This window comes from Mustela nivalis (assembly GCF_964662115.1).
Source record: "Mustela nivalis genome assembly, chromosome: 2".
NCBI lineage: Eukaryota > Metazoa > Chordata > Mammalia > Carnivora > Mustelidae > Mustela > Mustela nivalis.
The window spans coordinates 26,108,351-26,131,917 of NC_139021.1; the positions used below are offsets into that span (position 1 = coordinate 26,108,351).

The 23,567-nt window shown below is 33.2% G+C and overlaps 1 protein-coding gene across 5 annotated transcripts in view; it reads left to right on the forward strand.

Moving 5' to 3' along the window:
• Positions 1–23,567, forward strand: part of CSMD3 (CUB and Sushi multiple domains 3) — a 1,245,805-nt gene that overhangs the window by 1,129,175 nt on the left and 93,063 nt on the right. For all 5 annotated transcript variants that reach the window (XM_082720053.1, XM_082720054.1, XM_082720055.1 and 2 more), the window contains 5 exons: positions 3,076–3,192; positions 6,482–6,691; positions 10,450–10,638; positions 11,420–11,597; positions 12,412–12,557. In XM_082720053.1, coding sequence (XP_082576179.1) covers positions 3,076–3,192; positions 6,482–6,691; positions 10,450–10,638; positions 11,420–11,597; positions 12,412–12,557 — 840 coding nt within the window. The remainder of the gene's footprint in view (positions 1–3,075; positions 3,193–6,481; positions 6,692–10,449; positions 10,639–11,419; positions 11,598–12,411; positions 12,558–23,567) is intronic.

A 23,567-nucleotide genomic window follows, 5' to 3' on the forward strand; every position in this document is an offset into this window, starting at 1 on the left:
CCTGCATCTTCATATGGTCTTTTCCCTGTGTGCAAATGCCTCTGGTGTCTTTTCTTATGAGGAACACAGGTACTGTTAGATTAAGGCTCCACCCTTATAATTTCCCATAACCTCAGTTACCTCCTTAGAGGCCCTAATTCCAAGCACAACCAGATTGTGAGTTAGGGCTTTCATGTATGAATATAGTGGGAAGGTGGTTTAATCTGTATTGCTTACATGCATCCTATTCTTGAGTCCATTAGAAAATAATGTTTAGGAGTAAGGATGTTTTTAAGTTGCAAAAGATATTAAAGCATTCAGAATTTAGATTGGATGATATTTTTTAGATATGACCAAAGTTTACAATATATAGTTAAGTATGAAAGGCTTAAAATGACTCACAGTATGAGCCTATTTTCATTTCATGCATCCCTGTATAAATACACACATATATTTTTCTGCAGAAAAAGAAATACAAAATTTAATAGGTTATCTATGGGTAGTAAAATTAGAGGACATTTTCATTTTTCAGTCACTTTTCTGCATTTTATAGATTTTTTCCAATAAACTTGTACTGTATTTGATAAACAAAGTACTTGAAGTGATATCATGGCCATATTATAAAGAGAAACTGAAGCATAAGGCTGGTTCAGATAATGTCTTAAAGCTCTAGATATCAGGTAAAAAGGTTGTACAGCCTTGTGGACTGAAAAATAAACAATCTTCCAGATATTCTGATGGATGGAAAGAAAAGTCACTTGAGATTTTTAGGTAATAGAGACAAATCAGAAAGAACAATCAAAGATGATCTTATCTTAGAGGACTATGGTTGTGTTTACCTTGGAGGCTATAGTTGTGTCCTTAATAAGAGTGTAATGGGGCAAAATAGAATCTAGTACAGAGTTACTGGTAGAACACACAAAAATGTCATTGAAGACCCAGGAGTGTGTGAAATCACAGAGATATAGGGAAAACAAGCATGAATGCAGAGCTGAAGGCAGATGCATTTTGGGATTTCTTTTTTATGTGTTTCATGACTTGTCATTCTTTCTTTCTCCTTCATGATCTCTTCTTCATTTTATTTCCTTCTTTCTCCTCTGATTTTGGGATTTAAACTCTAGAAAGGTGAGCAATGCTGAGTACAGGATTTTCAGGTCATATCTGAAGAGAAAGAAAGTAGCAGAATTGGAAGAACAATGAGCAGGTGAAAGACGAGATTTTGAAGGCAAGAGGGAAGATAGTCCTTGTGCTCTTTTACCCCAAGTTCTGGATAAAGCGAAACAAACCTATAATGCAGTCTTGTCAGAGATTGTAAAATATTTTTGAATGGCCAAAATATTTTCTCTGTCCCTCATTAATTATCAGACTCTGTGATGAATATATATGAACGATCAAATTTTAGAAAAAGGAATTTTTGAATCTTAATTGCACCTGTACGTTGACAATTACTCTGGTTTGAGGATAGATGAGCTGAGATTTCAGAAAGATGAAAAAATGCACAGGTGTATCTTTAGATATCAATGGAAAGAAAGGTTTATGTGACTATTGCTTTATTATATATATATACATATATATACACACACACACATATAGATATAGATTCACATACAATGGTAAGATGATATAATTTATTCAGTTCACATAGTTAAAATAGCTATCAAACAGGTTACTAATATACAGAACATTGATGATATTTTTACTGAATTTGCTTTTATGATATACAATCTGAGGTTTGAGTATCTTTTATTATTCTTCACAACAAATAAATGAATGTAACTGCAGGTATGTGTTATATACAGGTAGTTTTCAAACTTAATGCACAACCATGACATTTTATTCTTTTTTTTTTTACAAGTTTTTTTTTTAAAGATTTCATTTATTTATTTGACAGAGCGATAACAAGTAGGCAGAGAGGCAGGCAGAGAGAGAGAGGAGGAAACGGGCTCCCTGCCAAGCAGAGAGCCCTATGTGGGACTTGATCTCAGGACCCTGGGATCATGACCTGAGCCGGAGGCGGAGGCTTTAACACACTGAACCACCCAGGCACCCCCATGACATTTTGTTCTTAATCCCACAATTAACAAATGTGTATTTTAGTCCTTATATGATGAAATAATAAAAATGTACTTTTTTTAAAAAAGATTTTATTTATTTATGTATTTTTTATTAAATTTTTTTTTTATAAACATATATTTTTATCCCCAGGAGTACAGGTCTCTGAATCACCAGGTTTACACACTTCACAGCACTCACCAAAGCACATACCCTCCCCAATGTACTTTTAGAGGAAAGAATTAGTTTCTCAAATGCAATGACTCTTTTAATACATGTTAAATAGTTATATGTAATCATGAGCTTGGCTAATTATCTATTCTTATAATTTTTGCTAATTTATTAATAGCAAATCAATATAGTAGATATTCCAGAACAAGCACATTTAAAAATTATGTCGAATTTCTCAAACTGGCGTGCATCTTGTTTTTTCTTTCTCTAGGCTTGGTCTAAATTTTTTAGGATAAAGGACAGCCATATCCCATGTGGGTTATGTGAATCCATGACATATGACTGATAGAAACCAATCTCTTTCTTAAAACTCTTTAACCTTCTCACAAAAAAAAAAAAAAAAAAAGGAGGGAAGGCTGGGAAAAAGTGTTCCCTTATGAATACAGTATTTAGAATGGATATTATTGGCTTGATTTTTTTTTTTTTCTAAATTGTGTCATCTTTGGAACGAATGAAAACATTCCTGGAGGTACTCACAGATAAGAAATAAACTGCCTGCTATGGAAAAGGACATATGCTCCTTGTTTGATTGTATTCACTGCACATAAGCTACTTCTTGCTGGGCAATAATTGATTTAGCTTGCATTTATTGCTGAGGAAGGAAGTATATTGTCTTTTTAAGCTATTTTAGAAAATGCATTGTCAATTGATTATATTTGATTACTAGTGTATGGTATGAATGAGAGTTGACAATATTAAAATTTATGTCAAACAGTTTTAACTCAGACTTAAGACTTGAAATGATTTCAATTTGTTTTTAATACAGTAGAGTATTCCATTACTCTGGCTTACATGGGATCTCTCCTTTTGTAGCTCAGTGTGGTGGCGCAATGTCAGATTTCAGCGGTGTGATCCTCAGCCCCGGGTTTCCTGGAAACTACCCTAGCAGCTTAGATTGCACATGGACAATAAAGCTGCCCATAGGTTTCGGTATGTATAGTAAAAACATGTGAGAAAGATTTCTGTATCATGAATGTATCCTTATAAAGAAATATCAAGGTCTAGTAAAAACTCACAAATTATAGTTTACTTTGGGATTGCCTATAGTTATATAAATTGAGGAGTGAAATTTGAATTGCCTGAGCCAAATTTGGTTGCTGAAATCAAATATCTTTCACTTGAAGTACTAGGATAATTAAAGAGATATGGGCCTTTTCTAACTTCATAGTTAGATGGCAGGTATACAGGTAACTTTCTGATATTTTTCAGTTGATTTGTATGGATTTATTCTGATTTCGATGTATGTGACAATAGTAAATTCAATGTGATTTTGTGTATATTCCTTTTTATAACTCTCTTCTTGTTATTATAACCAAGTGGTGTGTGTGTGTGTGTGTGTATAAAATAGTTTCTAGTAATTTATCAAATTTATTTAATATTCATTCCAAATAAATAAGATTTTACATTTAAAAGTAGTACAAATTTGTAATGATGGGTTTAAATACCTATGTAGATGTAATGCTTTCTAATTTTAATAATATAATTATCAGTTTGGGGTATATTGCATTATATATATAACATTTCATGGATTCTTTCTCACTCTTCTATCACTAATATATTCTCTTGCAGCTTCATATCCTTTGGGTTTGTATATGCATAACTAGAAGTGCTAGATGGAAGAAAGTCTTATTTATTAAATCACTGAAGATGAGGATGAATAGATTCCCTGAATCACACAAAACCTGGTGGATTTAGAGCAATTAAGAAATTATGTACTATCTCACTTATTGAGGACTGAATTCAGCACCTTATTACCCAAAACCATCTATGAATTAAGCTTATATTTAAATAAATATGAATTAAAATTCATATTTAAATATTTTACATAAATTCACAGAAAACTAGTTTTGACATTTCCTTCTGAGTGCATGTTATACTCCAAGTACTATGCTAAATGGGAATAAAATGCATAGTGAAACAGAGTTTGTATCTTTCCCCAGATAAGTTATAGTCATGATGAGGCAACAGGTTGTCAAATATGCTATTCAATAAACTAGAATAGATTACAGGACTGTAGTTAGTACAGACATCCAGGAAATGGATGCCTTATCCAGGAAATGCAGAAAAGTCTTGCTAGAGGAAGTAATTCCTAAATTGTGATTTTGTAGATAAGTAAAAGCCCAACAAAGAGGGTCCAACTGTGGGGAACTGAAAAGAAATTATTGGTAAACAGAGTGACACATGGAAAGATGCAGATGAAAACTGAAGAAATTCAACCAACCTGAATGCAGTTTGGCCGGAGGTTTTGGGAAAACAGGAAGCCACAGAAAGATGTTGGAGGACTTTCTAATGAGGATTATCCTGGTTACTACATAATTGTGCTTACTTTGAAGTTATAGTCAAATTCTATGTCCATTCACTGAATAACAATACTGATATAAATGAGTAAGAGATTTGAACTTGTGTGGTTATTCTTATGTGTCTTTTACCAGCCACTTAAGAGGACTCATCCCATGTTGCTTATGGAGCTAGCTGAATTATTTTATTTTATATTTTTAAAGGTTTTATTTACTTATTTGTCAGAGAGAGACAGAGCACAAGCAAAGGGGAGGCAGGTAGAGGGAGAAGAAGCAGGATCCCTGCTGAGCAAAGGGCCAGACACAGGACTCAATCATAGGACCCTGGGATCAAGCCTGAGCAAAAGGCAGAAGCTTAATTGAGCCACCAGGCATCCCCAATTGAATTATTTTAAAATAAATTATTAAACATATTTTCAGTAGAGTCATCATATCATTTTCAACTTACCTCTCGTTAATACTTCCTTGATTTTAGAAAAACTGATTTCATTAAAATTAGAAATAATACACATCTCTGTTTTAAAAATGAAAACATAAGAGACAATTTCTGATTTGATTACATTTAAGTAATACCATTGTTCTCTGAGTTTTGGTTGAATCAAAAATTAGTTCTACTCTATTTCAAAAAAATAGTTTGTAATTTTTGAAAAGAATATTGAATACATATCAAAAATTAAAGAAGTATTCTCTTGTGTCTGTAAGACATTTATTGACAAGATAATTTGTGAAAAGGAGGCTTGGGAAATTTTTGGAAAGAAATATGCAATTCTTGGAGCCTCCCATATTAGGATAGCTTGTTCAAATTTCTAAGAAATTTGTATAATTTTACAGAAACCTGATTAATATTTTAAATCCCATTCCCAGTGTTTCCCAAATGTATTTGCCCATGGAAATCTTTTCGCATGTAAGAAAAAGTTTTTGTAGAACTCTTTTTCCAGTAACAAAATGTGACTTTAGTTGAGAACTCCATTGTCGTTATCAAAAGCAAGAGTCCAAGAGCCAAGAGTGCCTGAGTTTGAATTTCAGGTCTTTTAGGTCATTGTATAATCTAGTGTATTACTTAGCTTCTCTGTGCCTTGGTTTCTTTATTTTCATGAATAACTGTGAACATTAAATAAATAACGTGTATAAACACTTAAAGTGTCTAGCAAACAATAAATGCCAGATTTTATTTTTAACAATTTGGAGAATGATAGGTGGAAAAAATCCCCTTAAGTCACTAAAATTGAATATTAATTAGGTAAGCATACCTCAACGAGGCTCTCGTTTTATATTTCCCATTCTAGAAACATTTCACTATCTCATATTTTAGTTATGTTTATATAAATTTTGAGACTATATTGCAATATTATAGCATATAACAATGATCACTAGATTTTCCTGGAATAATTATATAAAAATTAGCATTATCTTCTTATAAACTAGTAAAAGAACACATTTATAAATTACATGCCTCTAATGCTATATTGGGGAAGTTAATGTATCCCCAATAGAGGAATGGCTAATTTCTAATGGAATTGTATTATATTAGTAAATGAAAACTTTGCAATCATATTTTGGCCTCAAATTGGACAAATACACCAAATGTTTTTTTTACCTCTAAAAATTGTTTAATCCAATTTTAAATGGTATCAAAGAGCAAGAAAGCCACCTTTTTGGTTAGTTTTATTATGGTGACATTATAGCAAAATGAGATTCCCCTATGACAACTAGTGGGCATTTGAGAGCAGTATTCTATTACTTTGAACCATGACAAAGCTAGTTTCCTGGCAAAGGGCAAACCCATGGCCCAGACCTTGAGAATATGCCTCGTGACCTACATGGAAACATATATATCTACATTAATGGGATTGTGTGTATAAATGCGTGCATATTCAATTGGATAAATCAATAAAGTAGTATTGTTTGCTTTTCTTCTTTAGGTGTACATCTCCAGTTTGTCAATTTTTCTACAGAAACCATACATGATTATTTGGAAGTAAGAAGTGGATCCTCAGAAACTAGTACTGTTATTGGCCGGCTTAGTGGTCCTCAAATACCATCTTCCCTGTTTAGTACAACTCATGAAACCAGTTTGTATTTTCACAGTGACTATTCACAAAACAAACAAGGGTTCCACATTGTATACCAAGGTGAGAGGTTTAACAAAAAGTGGAAGCTCATTTCGCTCCAAATCAGCTATTAGCAATTTAACTAACTCTAAGTATTTTCTATATTGTATTTTAGAAAGCCTAAACCAAGGCAAGGCTAAATTAGGAAGATTTTTTTTTTTAATAATGCAATTTTCAGGCAACTGTATTGGGAAGATGATGTCTTTCTGAGGCCTTGGAAAATTCTAACCATGAAAAAACGATTGAATTAGTATTAATACACAATTAAATTAAGCAAGCCAAGGCAAGGCAAACTGGTTATCAAAGATTTATCTTTGTTTTTCTATTAAAATAAGTGTATTGAAAATATCTTGCAGTACTCATATATTCTGTGTAAAATTTTCTTTTGCTTTATAATGATAGAATAATATGACATTCTTTCATTCTATTCTATTTCCATGAGAATATAAAATAAATACTTTGACAAGACTTTTATCTCTTTTATTTTAATTTTTTTAAAGATTTTTAAAATTATTTGACAGACAGAGATCACAAGTAGGCAGAGAGGCAGGCAGAGAGAGAGGAAGGGAAGCAGGCTCCCTGCCAAGCAGAAAGCCCAATGTAGGGCTTGATCCCAGGACCCCAGGATCATGACCCGAGCTGAAGGCAGAGACTTTAACCCACTGAGCCTCCCGGGCATCCGGATTTTTATCTCTTTTGAATAGACTCTGACTCTCCAGATTCAATCTCAAGTAGATTAGAGCTCTACTCCATTTCTTCATTTGCATAGTATAGTTAATGATAGTACCTCCCAGATTGTTTTTAACTTTATATGATGAAATTAATGTAAAATATATGACATGAAGTATACTATTATTAGATATTCAGAGCATTTTAGGTATTTTTATGATTATATTATTTCAGATTTTAAAAGTCTAGGACTTTTAAACTTTTAAGACTAAAATTAAACATTTAAAGTTATGATGATTTTTTATGCAATGTAGTTCCAATGACTGCAACTTTTAATCAAATAACATTTAATTGCATCTCGGCCATAATTACCAAAAGATTTTATGAGTATGTGATACTTTTGAATGTGAGCTACACAAGAACAGGCATCTTTGTCTTATGTGTCAATATATTTCAAGGGCTACAAAGTAAGAACACAATAAATATTTGCTGAATAAAAGCATATACCCAGAAGGAAATTTAAGAGTAGCTAAAATAGACGTCATAAATTCTAACTACATGGGTCTAAAATAATTATAATTTGCATTATGCTTGAATACATTACTTAAGAACACAATATCACACATCATCATTTACATAAAATAGAAGTAATTTCTGCCACCTCTCAGTACGGAATCAACCATGTTCCCAAGGAATTTAATTATTTCAAAAACAATTGGGCAATGGATTAAGTTTCTTATTTGCTGCCAGAAGACTTGGAGCTATATTTGTAGTCCTTCTCTAGCAGGTGTTCATGGCTATGCCAAGCACCTTGTTATTTACTTTAAACCAGGCTTCATCTTTTTATCCTTCCCTCTTTTTCCTTCTGCCTCTCAAAATAATGCTCTTATTTGAATGATGTATAACTAGAATTTGAATTTTACTAACTGCCATTTCAGTCAATGTGCCCTAAAAAAAGATTCATTATTTATATAACAAATACATAAAAAATACAGGATTTTTATTGTTATTGAAATATTAATATTGTTGACATTATAGACATGTGTTACATCATTATAGCTCACTAGATATTATTTGTGAATTATATTTCATTTTAAAACTATCTATACTTTTACACATTTATATTATTGAGCTAATGGCATTTTTGAGAAATAAGTTAATTTATACAGATTCAAAGAATCATTACTTTTAGATGTTTTTGTGATCAGATTTTAAGAGCTTTCTGAATTTTGGAAAAATGTATATTATACAATCAAGTGTAACCTTAAACTGGAAAACTTCCTTCCAAAATTAATGTTATTGCTGGCAGTCAGTTAAGCTCTGTATTGTATATGATATGGGGTGAGGACTTTTTCCTGAATATTTAAAATGTATTTCCTCTATACTAAAATCTATACCACCAAGACCTTCATTGCCTGCAGTTGAAGTAGCTGCTGTGGTTCCCAAAGTCAAGCCTAAAGAATTCTGTCCAAGTCCTACAAATAAACCAAATATAATTAAAAAAAAATCTATTTCCTCTATTTCCTTATTAAACTAAAATACATAGGAGGGTAAAATGTTACAGAGTTCATTGCAGGATCATACATTTGTCTAGGTCTATCCTATTCAAAATTATCTAATTAATTAAACTTATTGTGATTGTCATTTCACAATATATAGAAGTTAAATCATCATGTTGGAGACTTTAAACTCATGCAGCACTGTATGTTGATTGCATCTCAATAAAACTGGATAAAATCTGTTAAATGTGAATAAAACTTTGAAAGGGTTTGTTTAATAGAATGATATACTCTAACTCCTAAAAATCAAATGATACACATTTGTCTTAAATTGGAATGATGCCTTTGGTTTTGATTTTTTTTGTATGTGTGGAATATTAATTCAAATAAAAAAGATAGACTAAGGAAAAAAAGCACTTCGTATCTTAAGGAAATTGTTAATTCTGAAATGTCTAGCTTAAAAATTTGAGAAATATATTTATATTTTTAAAAGATTTTATTTATTTATTTGACAGAGATTACAAGTAAGTGGAGAGGCAGGTAGAGAGAGAGGGGGGAAGCAGGGTCCCTGCTGAGCAGAGAGCCCAATGCGGGGCTCGATCCCAGGACCCTGGGATCATGACCTGAGCCGAAGGCGGAGGCTTTAACCCACTGAGCCACCCAGGAGCCCCTTGAGTTACATTTTAATTAACAATTTAAGGTTACTGATTCAACTGCAAATGCAATCTTTTGATTCGGGAAATTTAGAACTTAGTGGTTAATGGAAAATAGACTCTGATTGTTGGTAATTTAAATATTATTAATAATTATACAATTTTACTATTCTTGAAAACAAAGTCCCAAATATTAATCATATTGGCATGAGCATATGAATAATTATACTGTTTATAACTTCAAAATTTATTCAGCAATATTCATTAAGTACCTACTATTTGAATGGACAAGGCCTTTAGTTCACAGTGATAAACAAAACAGGAGCTTTGATTTCACACAGAACAAGAGGGATATGAACAAATAAGCACATAGTTATACTACTATGCTAAAAATATCTTGATAACTGAAGTACACAATTTGTATTAGAAGAAAACTTATTTCCTAATACTTCATATTTATTAAATAATTTATTTGGAGAAACCCAACAGAGGGATACTATAGTTTTTTGTTTTAGTTTTTGGTGGTTTTTTTTTTGAGGAAAAAATAGTAAAAACAAATTTAAAAAGACTCAGAATTAGGCTTATGTATATGCTTATTTTATTCTGCATACAGGCAATAAAACCAGGAAGCAACTGCATTCTACGTAAAGGAATCAAAATGTGTCAGATTAAAATTGTGGCTTTGAGAGTAGTTTACATTTTCATCAAAACTTATAATTTAGATAGATTGCATAAGAAACTGGATGCATTTTTATGAATTGTACTAACATTTTAAATATGAAAATTATAGACAAGAAGAAATTCATATCACACTGCCACTGACATCACTTATTATAAACCTGAATTACTATTTATAACCAAAGCAGCACTGCATCTATTTTGCAAGTTGCAAATAGTACCCATCTGTGGTCTTTCTGATATTCAGAAAGGAAATACGTCTTTCTCTTTCCCTTTCCAGCCTATCAGTTGCAAAGCTGTCCTGATCCACGCCCATTTCGAAATGGTTTTGTAATTGGCAATGATTTTACAGTGGGTCAAACCATTTCGTTTGAATGTTTCCCTGGATACACACTAATTGGAAATTCAGCTCTCACTTGCCTTCACGGAGTGAGTCGTAATTGGAATCATCCACTTCCAAGGTGTGAAGGTATGCTTCTAATTTGAAGCTATGTTTTAGTTGATATCATCTGTGTTTAATAATTTTGGTCTTGGCACTCTTTTTTGTCATCTTCTTCAAATAGCATGCTAAATATACAGTCTTCTTTTCAGTTGAGAATTATAGTTAGTACCCATATCAAAATCCTTAAGGCTCCAAAATCAATAATTGATTTTATCATTATTGGCAGGATTTCCAACCTTCTCCGTTGGAAGTAAGACTACAGTTCATTAACACTTTAGAGCTTCTCCTGTGTGTGTGTGTGTGTGTCTGGGTGGTTGCATGGGATTGTGTTTAATAATCATTCTTATGTAAGCCACTAATGCAGGTATTGCTACTGAATTTGGACTCATTTTCTCTAAAAATCCTTTTAAATTAAAAGAACTTAAATCTTTTATAAGGCTTTATATGTATAGATGATATAAAGTAGAAGTTGAACAGTGTATGTATTGATAAAGCATTTGAGAAAAAGGAAGAAAATCTAATTTACTAATCTATGAATAAATAATAATAACTATGTAACATACCACATATTGAAAAATAAATAAAAGCAGACTACATATTGTTCATGGTTGCCAACGTAATTTTATATATCTTAACTGAGGTAAGAACATAATATAAATGTATTTAATGCTGAGAAGTGTTATGAAATGTTTGCTCTTTTCCTCTATTATGGACATTGGGGAGGGTATGTGTTTTGGTGAGTGCTCTTTTCCTCTATGATCAGTTTATTGTCATTTTATTTTAATAATTTTTTGTATTATTTCTGTAGCTCTTTGTGGAGGAAATATAACTGCAATGAATGGCACCATTTATTCTCCTGGCTATCCTGATGAATATCCTAACTTTCAAGACTGTTTTTGGCTTGTGAGAGTACCCCCTGGGAATGGAATCTACATCAATTTTACTGTCCTTCAAACAGAACCAATCTATGATTTCATTACTGTATGGTAAGCCAGGACCATTGTTATTGATTGATTCAACCATATATAACAGTGAAACTAGGTAGGAATGAAAATATATCACAGTCCTTTACAAATTGTCATCCCATCTGATATTTGAATTGGTGTGAGTAACTGAGGGTGACCGTATGTATTTTGTAGAACGAGACAAACAAGAGAAACAGGTTTTGACTCATTTGCCCATGAAGCAGCTACACAGAACAAAAGGTTTTGTGGGTTAAAAAAGATGTTAAATTTATTATTAATGTGCAAAGTTCTCTATTTAGAAAACCAGTGATATTTAAGGACCTAAGTTCAAATCATAATAATTTAATATGATTGAATTCCTGTCATTATAATTTGTTATAAAATATATTTACATTATAATTATCCTGTTAATGAAACATTTTTATTTAAAAGCATATTATAAAGAAAATCTCTGAATTAATTATTGACAGCTGGTTACCTGAACTACTGGATGAGTTCCAAGAGTCCTTCAAAATGTAACCATCTCTGATTTTCAAGATTGTTTTGAAGAAACTAAAAGGAGGGCAAATTCAAGCATTTGGGACCTTATGGGTTGTGTTCAAAACACCAGGGGCAATGGAACTGATTATAACAAATATGCGTGCCTTTCATTACCCACCCAAAAAACACAATGTTCCAGTATGATTTGGCCCTAATCATTGGTTATTTCATCTATTGCCTCTTTGCCACTTCATATGTAATACTTTCTTTAAACCTTGTGCAAAACTCTCTTAAAAAAAAAAAAAAAAATCTCAATATCTCTTTCTCCCCTCCCTGCTCTGTCTCTCTCTAATAGGGATGGACCAGACCAAAACTCACCTCAGATTGGACAATTCAGTGGCAATACAGCTTTGGAATCAGTCTATAGCACTTCAAATCAGATTCTAATCAAATTTCACAGTGATTTCACAACAAGTGGCTTTTTTGTGCTCAGTTACCACGGTTAGTATTATCTAAGAGTTTCTATTTTATTTGGCACTATTTCAATTTAAAATTGTCCTGGAAAAATTGAGTGTAATATATATTTTACCAATGATTGAAGAGGTATTAAAATTTGACACTTTTAAAAAATCATTTCAAACACATTTACTTGCAAAGAATGACCTCTTTTAAGCGTTTAGGGACATTAAAATGTGAGCAAATGGAAATAGGAAATAAATCAGTCAGTAATTACTCAGTAGAAAATAATCATTTTTGTGCAGAAACCAATAAAAGAGAACCAGCTGTTCATATTTTATTGCATGTAATTTTGAGACATCAATAGATTTTTCATACAAAATGTTTAATCTATTCAACCTACTGTGAGTCTTTCTAAAAATAGCATCCAATATCTTTATGCTTTAGATCATATTACTCATTCATTTATACTCTTATTTCAAAACTGTATCTATTCTAGAATTTTACACTTTTAAGTGACTATTCCAGATCATTAAGTTCATAGCTTTTACTCCTGTGAAATAATTTACGAGGAGTTTCATTTTAATTCTTTTTATAGAATTATTCTGGGTCCTCTCTTCATAACATTAACCTTTTCAAAGAACATCCAGATGGTGCACAGAGCTTTTTAAAAAAATCTCCCCTTATCTCAAATTGATTGTATTCTGTTATAAATAAGAAAATGTTTATTCCTAATGATACATCCTTTCTTATAAGACTTTTCAAAGGAGAAATACTGCCAGAGAAAAAGATGTGTGTGTGTGTGTGTGTGTGTGTGTTCATATAGAAAATAGAAGGATGACAGAATGTCATACACAAAATATGAAGTGGATTTATGTAGATATTTATGTGAATGTATATATGTATATATTTTTTCTCATTCTAAAATATAGTTCACCTTACTTTTATAACGATTTTTGGGCCACTTATAATACAATGGAATTAACTTAGAAAGGGAGATCCACTATTTATTTAGCACTTTGTTTTCCCGTTGACCTTGGACAAGTTACTCTTTGGCTTCCGCTTTCCTCAGTTGTAAAACAACATGGTGGGATTGCTGGCAGCCTTTATGAGAGACAATAGAGAAATCACTCCAATTACAGCAACACATTAGGTTGAACCACATGAAATAATTGGTTAAAAAATGCTGAGTATTGACAGTTTTGTAGAGCTCAACCCAATAAGTGTTGTCATTATTACTATTATCAGCATTACATTGCAGAGATTAGGAGAACTGGAGGCAATGGATAAAATACAGTTACCATAATGCCCAACAGTAATGTTCCTTTCCTGACCTTGTCTTATCTGATGTTTTAGGTTTTCTAATAGAGGGCTGATCTTTATTTATGTTTATAATTGGAATTTCACAAAAAGGCACAATTGCCAGAGCCAAGAAAACCACAACATTTGAATCAACATCCCTGGGAATTTTACCTAAACCTTAAATAACCTTGGAATTTGAGGATATATCTAGGGCTCACGTTAAAAATTGACAGATGTCTTATATTCCGCCAACCTTAGTAGGATCATTTTCCTGAAGTACAGCTTTCATTCTGACTCTCTTTTTCAAGATTGCGGGATGCCTACATTAAATCAAATTTAAAGCTACGTTATAATGCATTTCAATGAATCTTACTCCCCAGCGCTTACTCTGACTCCAGGCAGATTGGTTCTCCAGTTGTCTACTGAACATCCTTTCTTATATGATTTCATACTTATCTTCCGTTCTTTTTGTCTCCTCCTCTTAAGTCCCATTTCCTCCATTTCTTGACAATTTGAGCTCACAGGGATCACAATCATCTTCTCTATGATTGCACTTTCTCTTCCCCAAATTTGAGAACTTATTACAGCATGGTGTATTGTTTTATAAGTCTCATGAGTTTAGTCATAGGCAGTACATTTTTGAGGACACAGATCACATTTATGCTTCTTAACCTTTTTGCATTCATACTACTTCATACTACTGACTGATTATATTTTAGTCTTACAGTGGAAAGAGTTCAAAATCTTTTTAAAATAGTTTAATGGATTTTATTTGAGCTATATTACAACTTTTTAAAGATTATTTTATGATTAGGTAGATGCATGCATTTCCCTTCACAGAAACAAAAAGAAAACCAGGGAGGTAATGCACTATTTAACACTGTTAAGCTGATTAAGTGTACCTAAGCTTAGAATGGTTTACTCCCTAACTCCCTAACTTTAAACTCTATTACCAATTTAATAGGTCCTTGTGTTATGCCGTACAGTAAGTAAAGTAGTTTTCTTAGGACTTGTGTATTTATTTTATAAATTTGACAGATCAATCTTTTCACATACTTTCCTAAAGGTCACACTGATCATTTAGGCTTTATTTATTAACGTGTTTTTAATATCTTTGAAAAGAGAAAAAAATGCATTTCTTTTCTCCCAACCTGACTTCATTTATGAGATCCAGCCAGCCATCTGTCTTTTATAAAACATCACCTTCATAAAGCCTTTCATGATCAAAAATAACATTCATAAAAAGCTTTGAAAAATGAAAGTTCTGTGCAATGAAAAAATAGGACAGGTGTAAATGTTGAGGCACTTTATCTCAGATATCATACTTCTTTTTTTTTTATCTAAGAGAGTGTTTTTGTCTCTGTATTGCTGGGATTGTAATTTCCTAATGTAAGAGCTAAATTTTCTTGATATCTGCTGTAGAGTTAAAATGAGTTTAGCTTGTAATAAATATTAACAATATTCAGTCCTCATCAGTGACTTCTTAAAAGTAAGTTACACAGAACCTGTCTTAAAGAGATAAAACAAAACACAACCCTTTCTTAAATGCATTGTTTTTGCGGACTGTGACTTTTCACATTAGTCACTAGAATAGTGATAGCTACCATTTACTGAAAACTTAATATGCTGGGTTCTCTGCTAGCTATTTCTCATGTATTATTGCTAATTTTTGTAATAGTTCTGCAAGATAAGTATTATTATCCCCATTTTAATAATGTAAGAACTGAAAGAAAAAAAATTAACCTACATAAAGCTAGAGAACTAAGAGAAGAGCTGCCGAATTCAAAATAGGTCCATATGACTCCATAAATAATGTCTTAATGTCTTAAATAATGACAACAACACTGGCAATAAAAATAGCTAAAATATAAAGAGTTCTTACAGAATACCAGGCAATGTCCCAAGCTGGTAATTTTGAACACATATATTATCCTTAATGGCCTATAAATCTAATTTTCCTTAAAAATTTGGCAAAAGTGCTTTTAATTTTTAGCGAGATGATGTCATCTCACTTTCTAGGAAGTGCCCCTTCTAATTAAAACCTTGCACTTCAAACTTTGTAGTGCTTCTCTTCTTCGTGACCTACAAGTTCACAACGATAAGTAGATTATTTGCAACTTGGTATGTTGTTTGTGGTTTCCAGAATGTGGTAAGGACACTGTGTGAAAAGAAGATAATTTTTATTGGGAGTCTGATTTACAGCAGCCAAAACAACAAGGAGACTATAGCATAATCAGATTGTATATTTATTCCTTTAAAGCAGAAGGTATCATTTTCATGTTTAAATCTAATATCCCGGCACTGCTTTTTCTATCAGAATGTTAAATTTATATACAGAAGATTTTCTAAGTAAGCACAATTTATAATATGATTTAATTTATGTCATCCATTGTTTTCCAGTGTTTTTATCCATTGGCACCTCTTCTGTGAAAGAATGAGTTGAATCAATATTGACTTCCAGATTATTTTTAAGAAGTCGTGTTTAAAAGGCTTGTAATAACTTTTAGGTCATCTTTTAAGTTTATGTTGCTTTTACAATAAATGCTGTATTTAGGGAAAGTATATTTAACTCTACAAAGTCTCATTCTAAAAGAGACTGCTGCAGGTATAAGGACACATTTTATATAAAACATAAATCACTGCTGCTTTGAACTGTGTGACCCCTTTGCCTCACACAACCTAAAGACCTGACCTCCTTTCATATATCAGTAGATAGAGCATGGAACTCATAAAGTGTTTCATTGTTTGATATCTAGAGAGCATAGGGGTATGGACATCATTCAGTTTTATATATATATATATATATATATATATATATAAAATGTGAAGAAACTAAAAAATTAAACTGGTGAAACTGTTATGAGGAAAAGGTAATACCATTTACTGTTACTTAAATGACTAGTGATTACTTAAATGCCTAAAATCATGCCAAAACTGCTTAATATATTTTGACATTTGGCTCCATGTGCACATCCATTCATACCTTATGGCATTTATTTTGTACCATGTCTTACTGTCAGTCCCCTCCAACCAAAGTCCATCAGGAACACCTTTCAGTTAAACAACATTGCATGTATTTGCTCACCATAATGAGTGAGACAACACGCCACATACTGGCATCCCAGTATGAGAGTATTAGGAGAGACTTGTTAAAGGGTTTGGGCTGTGCAAGATAGTTCTGGAAGGGTTCAAAGAAGCATGCTTTATTTCTAGGCTGGGTGTTGTTACAAAATTGGAGCAGTTCTATGACTGGGTATCTTTTTCTTTTTTAAAGATTTTGTTTATTTATTTGACACAGAGAGAGAGAGCTCAAACAGGAAACTTTAGGCAGAGGGAGAGGGAGCAGCACCCAATATGGGACTCATCCCAGGAACCAAGGATCATAACCTGAGCCAAAGGCAGACACATCCAACTGAGCCACCCAGGTGCCCCTGTAATTGGGTATCTGAATACATTTTTTTTTCCCCTAGAAGATGGAAGGAGTGGAACATTCCTGGAATAATATTTGGTATGGAAACAACATTTACTCATATTAGCTGACATAGAAGGGTCTTGGTCATTTTGGCAGTTGGGACAGTGTTCATGTTTTTAATTGTGCTCAGACGTAATTATGGAAAGGTCTTCTTTTTGTCTTGTTCAAACAAGGTCAAAGAATAATCATGTCTGATGCTAGTTGTTAGTGAAATTGTTTATGGTCAACAGTAGTAAATCAAAGCCTATCAGAGCCAGGCCAATTTTAAACTGAGAACACACCTGAGCTGTCTTGTCTTGCTTTTTCTTATCTCTTTTCTTTTATCTCTTTTCTCTCCTTTTCTTTTCCTTTCTCTTCTCTCTTCTCTTTTCTTTCTCTTCTTTTCAATAAACAGAGTAGTTTATGATCCTTAAAGATAGCATTAGATTGTTTCTTTACAACCAAAAGCAAACCAAACTACAGTGATGAAGAGGAAAGGGAAAACAGAGACTGACAAAGGTCAAATGATATTGCTGACGTGCTCACTCTGTTATCTACTGATCTTATCTACTGATGTTATCTACTGATAGGCCAACCAGCATTGGTGTATAATTTTTCAGATTTTAATGAGCTCAGCATTAAAGCAAGATAATTTCAATGAGCTATCTGAATATGAGGAAGTGAATTCATGAAGCAGATATTGAAACTTTTTAATAGATAATTCAGATTTCCAATAGCTTTGTTTGCTATACTTCTGTTATTCCATCTCTAGGGAAATACCAAGTAATTTCTTATTGATCCTTTTCTCATGATGGGGACTTTCTTGATCTCAACTCTAAATCTAGGTATGAGTCATTTGCTCTTGATTTCTAAGATTCTCCCATATATAGTCAGAGAAAGAAATTGACTGTATAATATTAATGGAGCAAAAGTGATATTTGTAAGTAATTTTAGAAGTGCTGAAACTTACCTATATGGTTCATGTCAACTTGTTAGCAGATTTTCTCCAAAATGGAAAAAAAAACCAAACTGTATATCATTTTTATCTCTTAATTAGAACTCAGGGAGCTTTTTTTTAAACACTCCTAACTCTTCTTTCAGTGGAGCTGTTTAAACTTGCTTTACATAACTTTTGAATGAAAATTGATAAAATTATGTAACTGAACGAACATGTAATCATCAATGCTTTTCCTCCTCCAAATCTCTCCCAAACCATGAAATTATCATACTTGACTTAATCTGAGTCACCATCAGTCTTTGTAGAGAGCTTAGAATTTATACTGGAACAAAAAACTATTTTTTTCCTCTTTAAGAGATGCCATGTTGGTACTTGGCAGAAAGGTTGCACACTTGAATTTTTTTGGTTTAGAGAAAGAATGGCAGTTTCCCAGTGTTCTGTGTTGTCTTTTTTGAAGAAGCTTTAATAGCCCAGTTGAACTGAAGTAGATAAATGTAGCATCCTTTTCTGGAATTGGATTGGATGTTTCATTGCAACAAAAATAAGAAATTAAAAATAGCTGAAAAATATTGCCAGAATTAAACTCTAAAGCAATTTCAAGAACAAAATCTGTTGAACCAGGAACCAGAGATCTGTGTACATTTGAACCAAAACTTGGCACTATTTAAGCAATAGTCATCCTCAAAAAAATACTGACATATAGGGATGCCTGGGTGGCTCCGTTGGTTAAACGTCTGACTGTTGATCTCAGGGTTGTGAATTCAAGCCCTGCCCTGCATTGGACACCATGCTGAGTGTGGAGCCTACATTAAAAAAAAAAAAAAAGTTACTGACATATAGAATATGATGCCCTTATATAACTATTAAATAGTAAATGGTAGTTTCAAATTGAATGGAATGTCAATTAAAATGATTCTTCTAAAAAGAATAGATTTAAATCAAAGGTATATTTTTCAATGTATAAATAATCTGTTACACAGCTTTTTCATTAATGGTCATAACTGTGAAGGTGCTTCTAAATAGAATAATCCATGAAAACACGGACTCAAATATACATTCTACCTGTAACTCGATATGTGGCTTTGTGTACCTCACTTCACTTCTCTAAGGCCTTTTTTTTCTCCTTTCAACATAAGAGCAGACTAAGTGATTTCAAAAGTAACTTCCAGGTCAATCTATGGTACTGAATCATGCAGTATTGGGGGTTCATCCTAGAGCTGTTTATTTTCTTCCAAAGTAACAAAAGCCTATACAATATAGAGAATGTGATATTGCTTTATTTCAATTAGTGATTATATATATTGAATATGATATATTATATATAATTATATTGAATATATTGATATGATTAATATATATTGAATATGATTTCCAGAGCACTATAATAGCAGTATTAAGACCAAGACACATAAAACAATATACATGACTATAGAATGAGTCGCTGAAGCTAAGAAATTTCTATTACAGTGTAGTGTACATCAGTGTAAAACAAATAAGGAATCTCAGCATTTTCGAATCTCCAACCTAAATCACAACAGAAACAAAGTGAATAGTCTGATGTGTCCTGGGAAATCACATGGGCAGTAGCCCTTTGAAAGACATCAGGGTTTGGAGAAAAGTCATGTTAGATTGAGATGATATGTGTCCAGGGCACAACTGTAATCAAAGCAGCCATGCTCCTGTTAACCTTTGCCAAACAGAGAATGCACTCTCCCTTTGAAATCATAATATGTGTCTGGTGCAGTTCTAAGTACTTTACAATATATTAACTCAATCTTAGCTTTATGTTTATTTTGCAGTTGAGAAAACTGAAGCACAGAGTCTGAGCAGTTTACCTGAGGTCATAGAGCTAACAAATACCAGAGCCAAGATTAGAATATAGGCAGTCAGCTTCCAGAATAAAAACTAGATCAGCCTGCCCTGTGCACACAAGTATTTACTCACCAACACAAAATGAGAATATATTTTTCTTCCCAGTGATGTTGATTGGTTTGATAAAAACATCTTCAAAAAAATCAAAGCTGCACTGTTGGATTCCCTGGTTACATCACACCTGATTCATCATACCTTGAACCATTGCCTTATTATACTCTGCTTTTACCGACCAAGATAGTATGTCTAAACTGCTCATAATTATTACAGTAATTGCCAGATCAAAATGTTTTTCAAAAATGAAAAGCAAAACTTGGAAAAACCAGAAAGCATATTTTACCAAGTGTTCTTATTCATCTGGAACACCAAATATATGGAAAGAATTAAACTCCCAATTTGATATAAGAGCTTACCCATGTAGAGTACTTACTATGTGCCAGGCTTTGCATATATTAACATTTTGAGCCTTATAACCACACTTTAAGTTGGCATAAAGTTATTGCTATTATCATTACTACTTACAAATGAGGAAAAGTGAGGTCAAGGTTATGTAACTTGGCCTCGATTTCCCAATTTGTCAGCATTAGAAAGAGGATTTAAACCCAGAGAGGCTGGATGGAGTCCACACTCAATATGGTAAGGATTTGTTTAATATGTATGTTTTGTTCATTCTTCATTCATTCTTTCATTGTCCTAGCCTTCAGTCACTCAGCAAATATTTACTGAATACTGCCATGTGGTGTTACATTATGACCTGAGGAGTTAACGTTTTTTGTTTTTTTTTTTAAGATTTTATGTACTTATTTGACAGACAGAGATCACAAGTAGGCAGAGAGGCAGACAGAGAGAGAGAGAGGAAGAGAAGCAGGACTCCTGCCGCGCAGAGAGCCTAATGCGGGGCTCGATCCCAGGACCCTGGGATCATGACCTGGCTTTAACCCACTGAGCCACCCAGCCGCCCCAATTAACTGTTAATAAGATAATCAAAAGTCCCTGCTCCCACACAGTTTATATTCTAGTGCAAGAAAATGGGCGGGATATAATTCTTAGACTGTGAAAATTGCCAGAGGGCAAATAGTTGTGAAACACGGTCTCTACAAGAGGTTAACTCGGCTAATGTGATCAGTGACAATGTCTCTATTTTAGTCATCTGAGGACAAAATTATAAAGAGATGGGAAGATAGCTTTCAAGAAAGCAAGACTGATAAAAATAAAATTCTACAGAATATAGTTTTAGACATGTCGTCAAATGTCACACCGTTGGCCATTTGAAGCTATGTTGATTAGGGAATAGAAGGGACTACAGTAAAGGTTATGTTGTAGACAGGCTTGATTTTTCAAAGTTTATTATGATAAAGTGTAGAAGTGTGGTTTGATGTTTTTTATGAGGTGAGAATGGCATCATAGGTGACATAACAAATCACGGGTCTTTGAGTTTGAAGTGGAGGAGGGAAACTCTGCGTTTGTGGCTAAAATTATAAACTGGTTAATAGATGGGACTACAGTTAATTAAACAAAGTTAGAGGCCCTTGGAGAACATAATCAAGACTTTTAATTTAATGTCAAGTCATTTGAGGACACTTGTGAGTTTTTTTTAGATCCGAACAACAATTGTTTATTTAACAGCCACAGCAATATAGAGTCTTGGGGAGTCTCTGGATATTCACCTTTGTCCCCTTCCGATTGTGTTTATTTTTCCTACCCTAGCCAGAGTTATATTTTAAAGGAGAAATCTGATCCCATTCTTCCCAGACAGAAGACTTTACAGACTTGCAAATTTTCCTCCAATTATAATAAACAAATCCTGAGCATGGCCCCTGGCCTCCTGGGGGACTTAGCCCCAGCTTACTGGTCTTCCTTACTCCTTCTCACTCCGCCTAGGACTCTCTCACCCAACCCCTACCCCATCCTCCTAAAGCTCCCCATCCAACACACTTGCTGATTCCTCTGCCTGGGTTATTCTGTGTGTCATTCCTCTCCCCAACACACATATGCTTGCGTGCAGGCACATACACACACACACATACACACACCACACACACACACACACACACGCTCCTTGTTTCCACAAGGTAATTTCTACTCATTAATAAGATAATTTGATTAATATCTTTCTCACCGACAATTAATGACTATAAGGGCAAGATTGTGTCTGCTTTGTTCATGATCACATTCCCAGCACATATTACATGCTATCTGACACACACTAGGCCCTCAATAATATGTATTTAATAAATAACAAAATGAACTGTTAGACATTATTGGAAATGTAAATACGTACCGAATGGTCCCACACAAGCTAAACATGGAATAAAAACTAATACATTAATGGATAAAGGGGTAATAATTTGAGATAGTAGAACACTCAAGGCTAAGTATTATGGTACCAATTTCCAGGCTGGCAAGGTTATCAAAAATGACAGTGCCTAGTAGGGGATTAACATGGTAAATATAAGGAACATGAGAATGTTCACATGAAATATAGCAGACATCTCATATGAAGAGTTGATTAGAATTAAGATAAGAAACTTGTTTTATCTAAGATTATAAATTTAATCTGTAAAGCCATGACAAGTTACATATTAATAGTAAGGAAATGGCAGAACAAAATAATTCTCCAGTCCAGGTTGATTTATCTATAAATATTGGAGAAAATATGGCTTAGTTTTTCAAGCATATGGCTCAAATTCTGGCTCATTGAACTGGGCAAATAATTCAACCGTTCTGAAATTTAGTGTCCCTTTTAGCAACATAAGCTATTTACACGTATCTTGGTGTAGTAATTCGGGGATTAAATGAAGTAACTCATTTAAAGTAACTTGCAGAGTTCTTTGCACACAGTGGATCCAAAGAAACATATTGTGTTACCTCCCTTCCATCACCTCCTTTGTCTGTGGGAAGGATTGCTCTAGAAAGACACAGAAAGCAAGAAACATCCTATAGATTTAATAATACACGTGTATTCATTCCCTAGGGCTGCTGCAACAAGGTACCACAAACTCGATGTCTTAAGTAAGCAGAGATTTTTTTCTCTCACAGTTCTAGAAGCTAGAAGTATGAAATCAGTGTATCTATAGGGCCATACTATCTCTGAAGGCTTTGGTGAGGATCCTTCCTTGCCTCATCCTAGCTACTGGTGGTAGCCGGAAATCTTCGGCATTCCCTTCCCTTTCCCTGGGACATGTCTTTGCTCTGGTCCATCTCTGTCTTCTCTCTTCATAAGAAGTCATAGTGGGTTAAGGGCCTAACTTAATTCAAATGACCTCAAATTAACTCATTACATCTGCAACAACCTTATTTCCAAATAACATTCTAAGGTTCCAAGAAAGACACAATTTTGTTGGGTACTACTGAACTCAGTACAATAGGTATTAAATGACAGGGTTCTACACTGAGATGTTGGCAGAAAAAAGGGGAAGACACTGGACACATTTTAGACTATTTTAGTAAACGAAAGAGTAGAAATTGATGA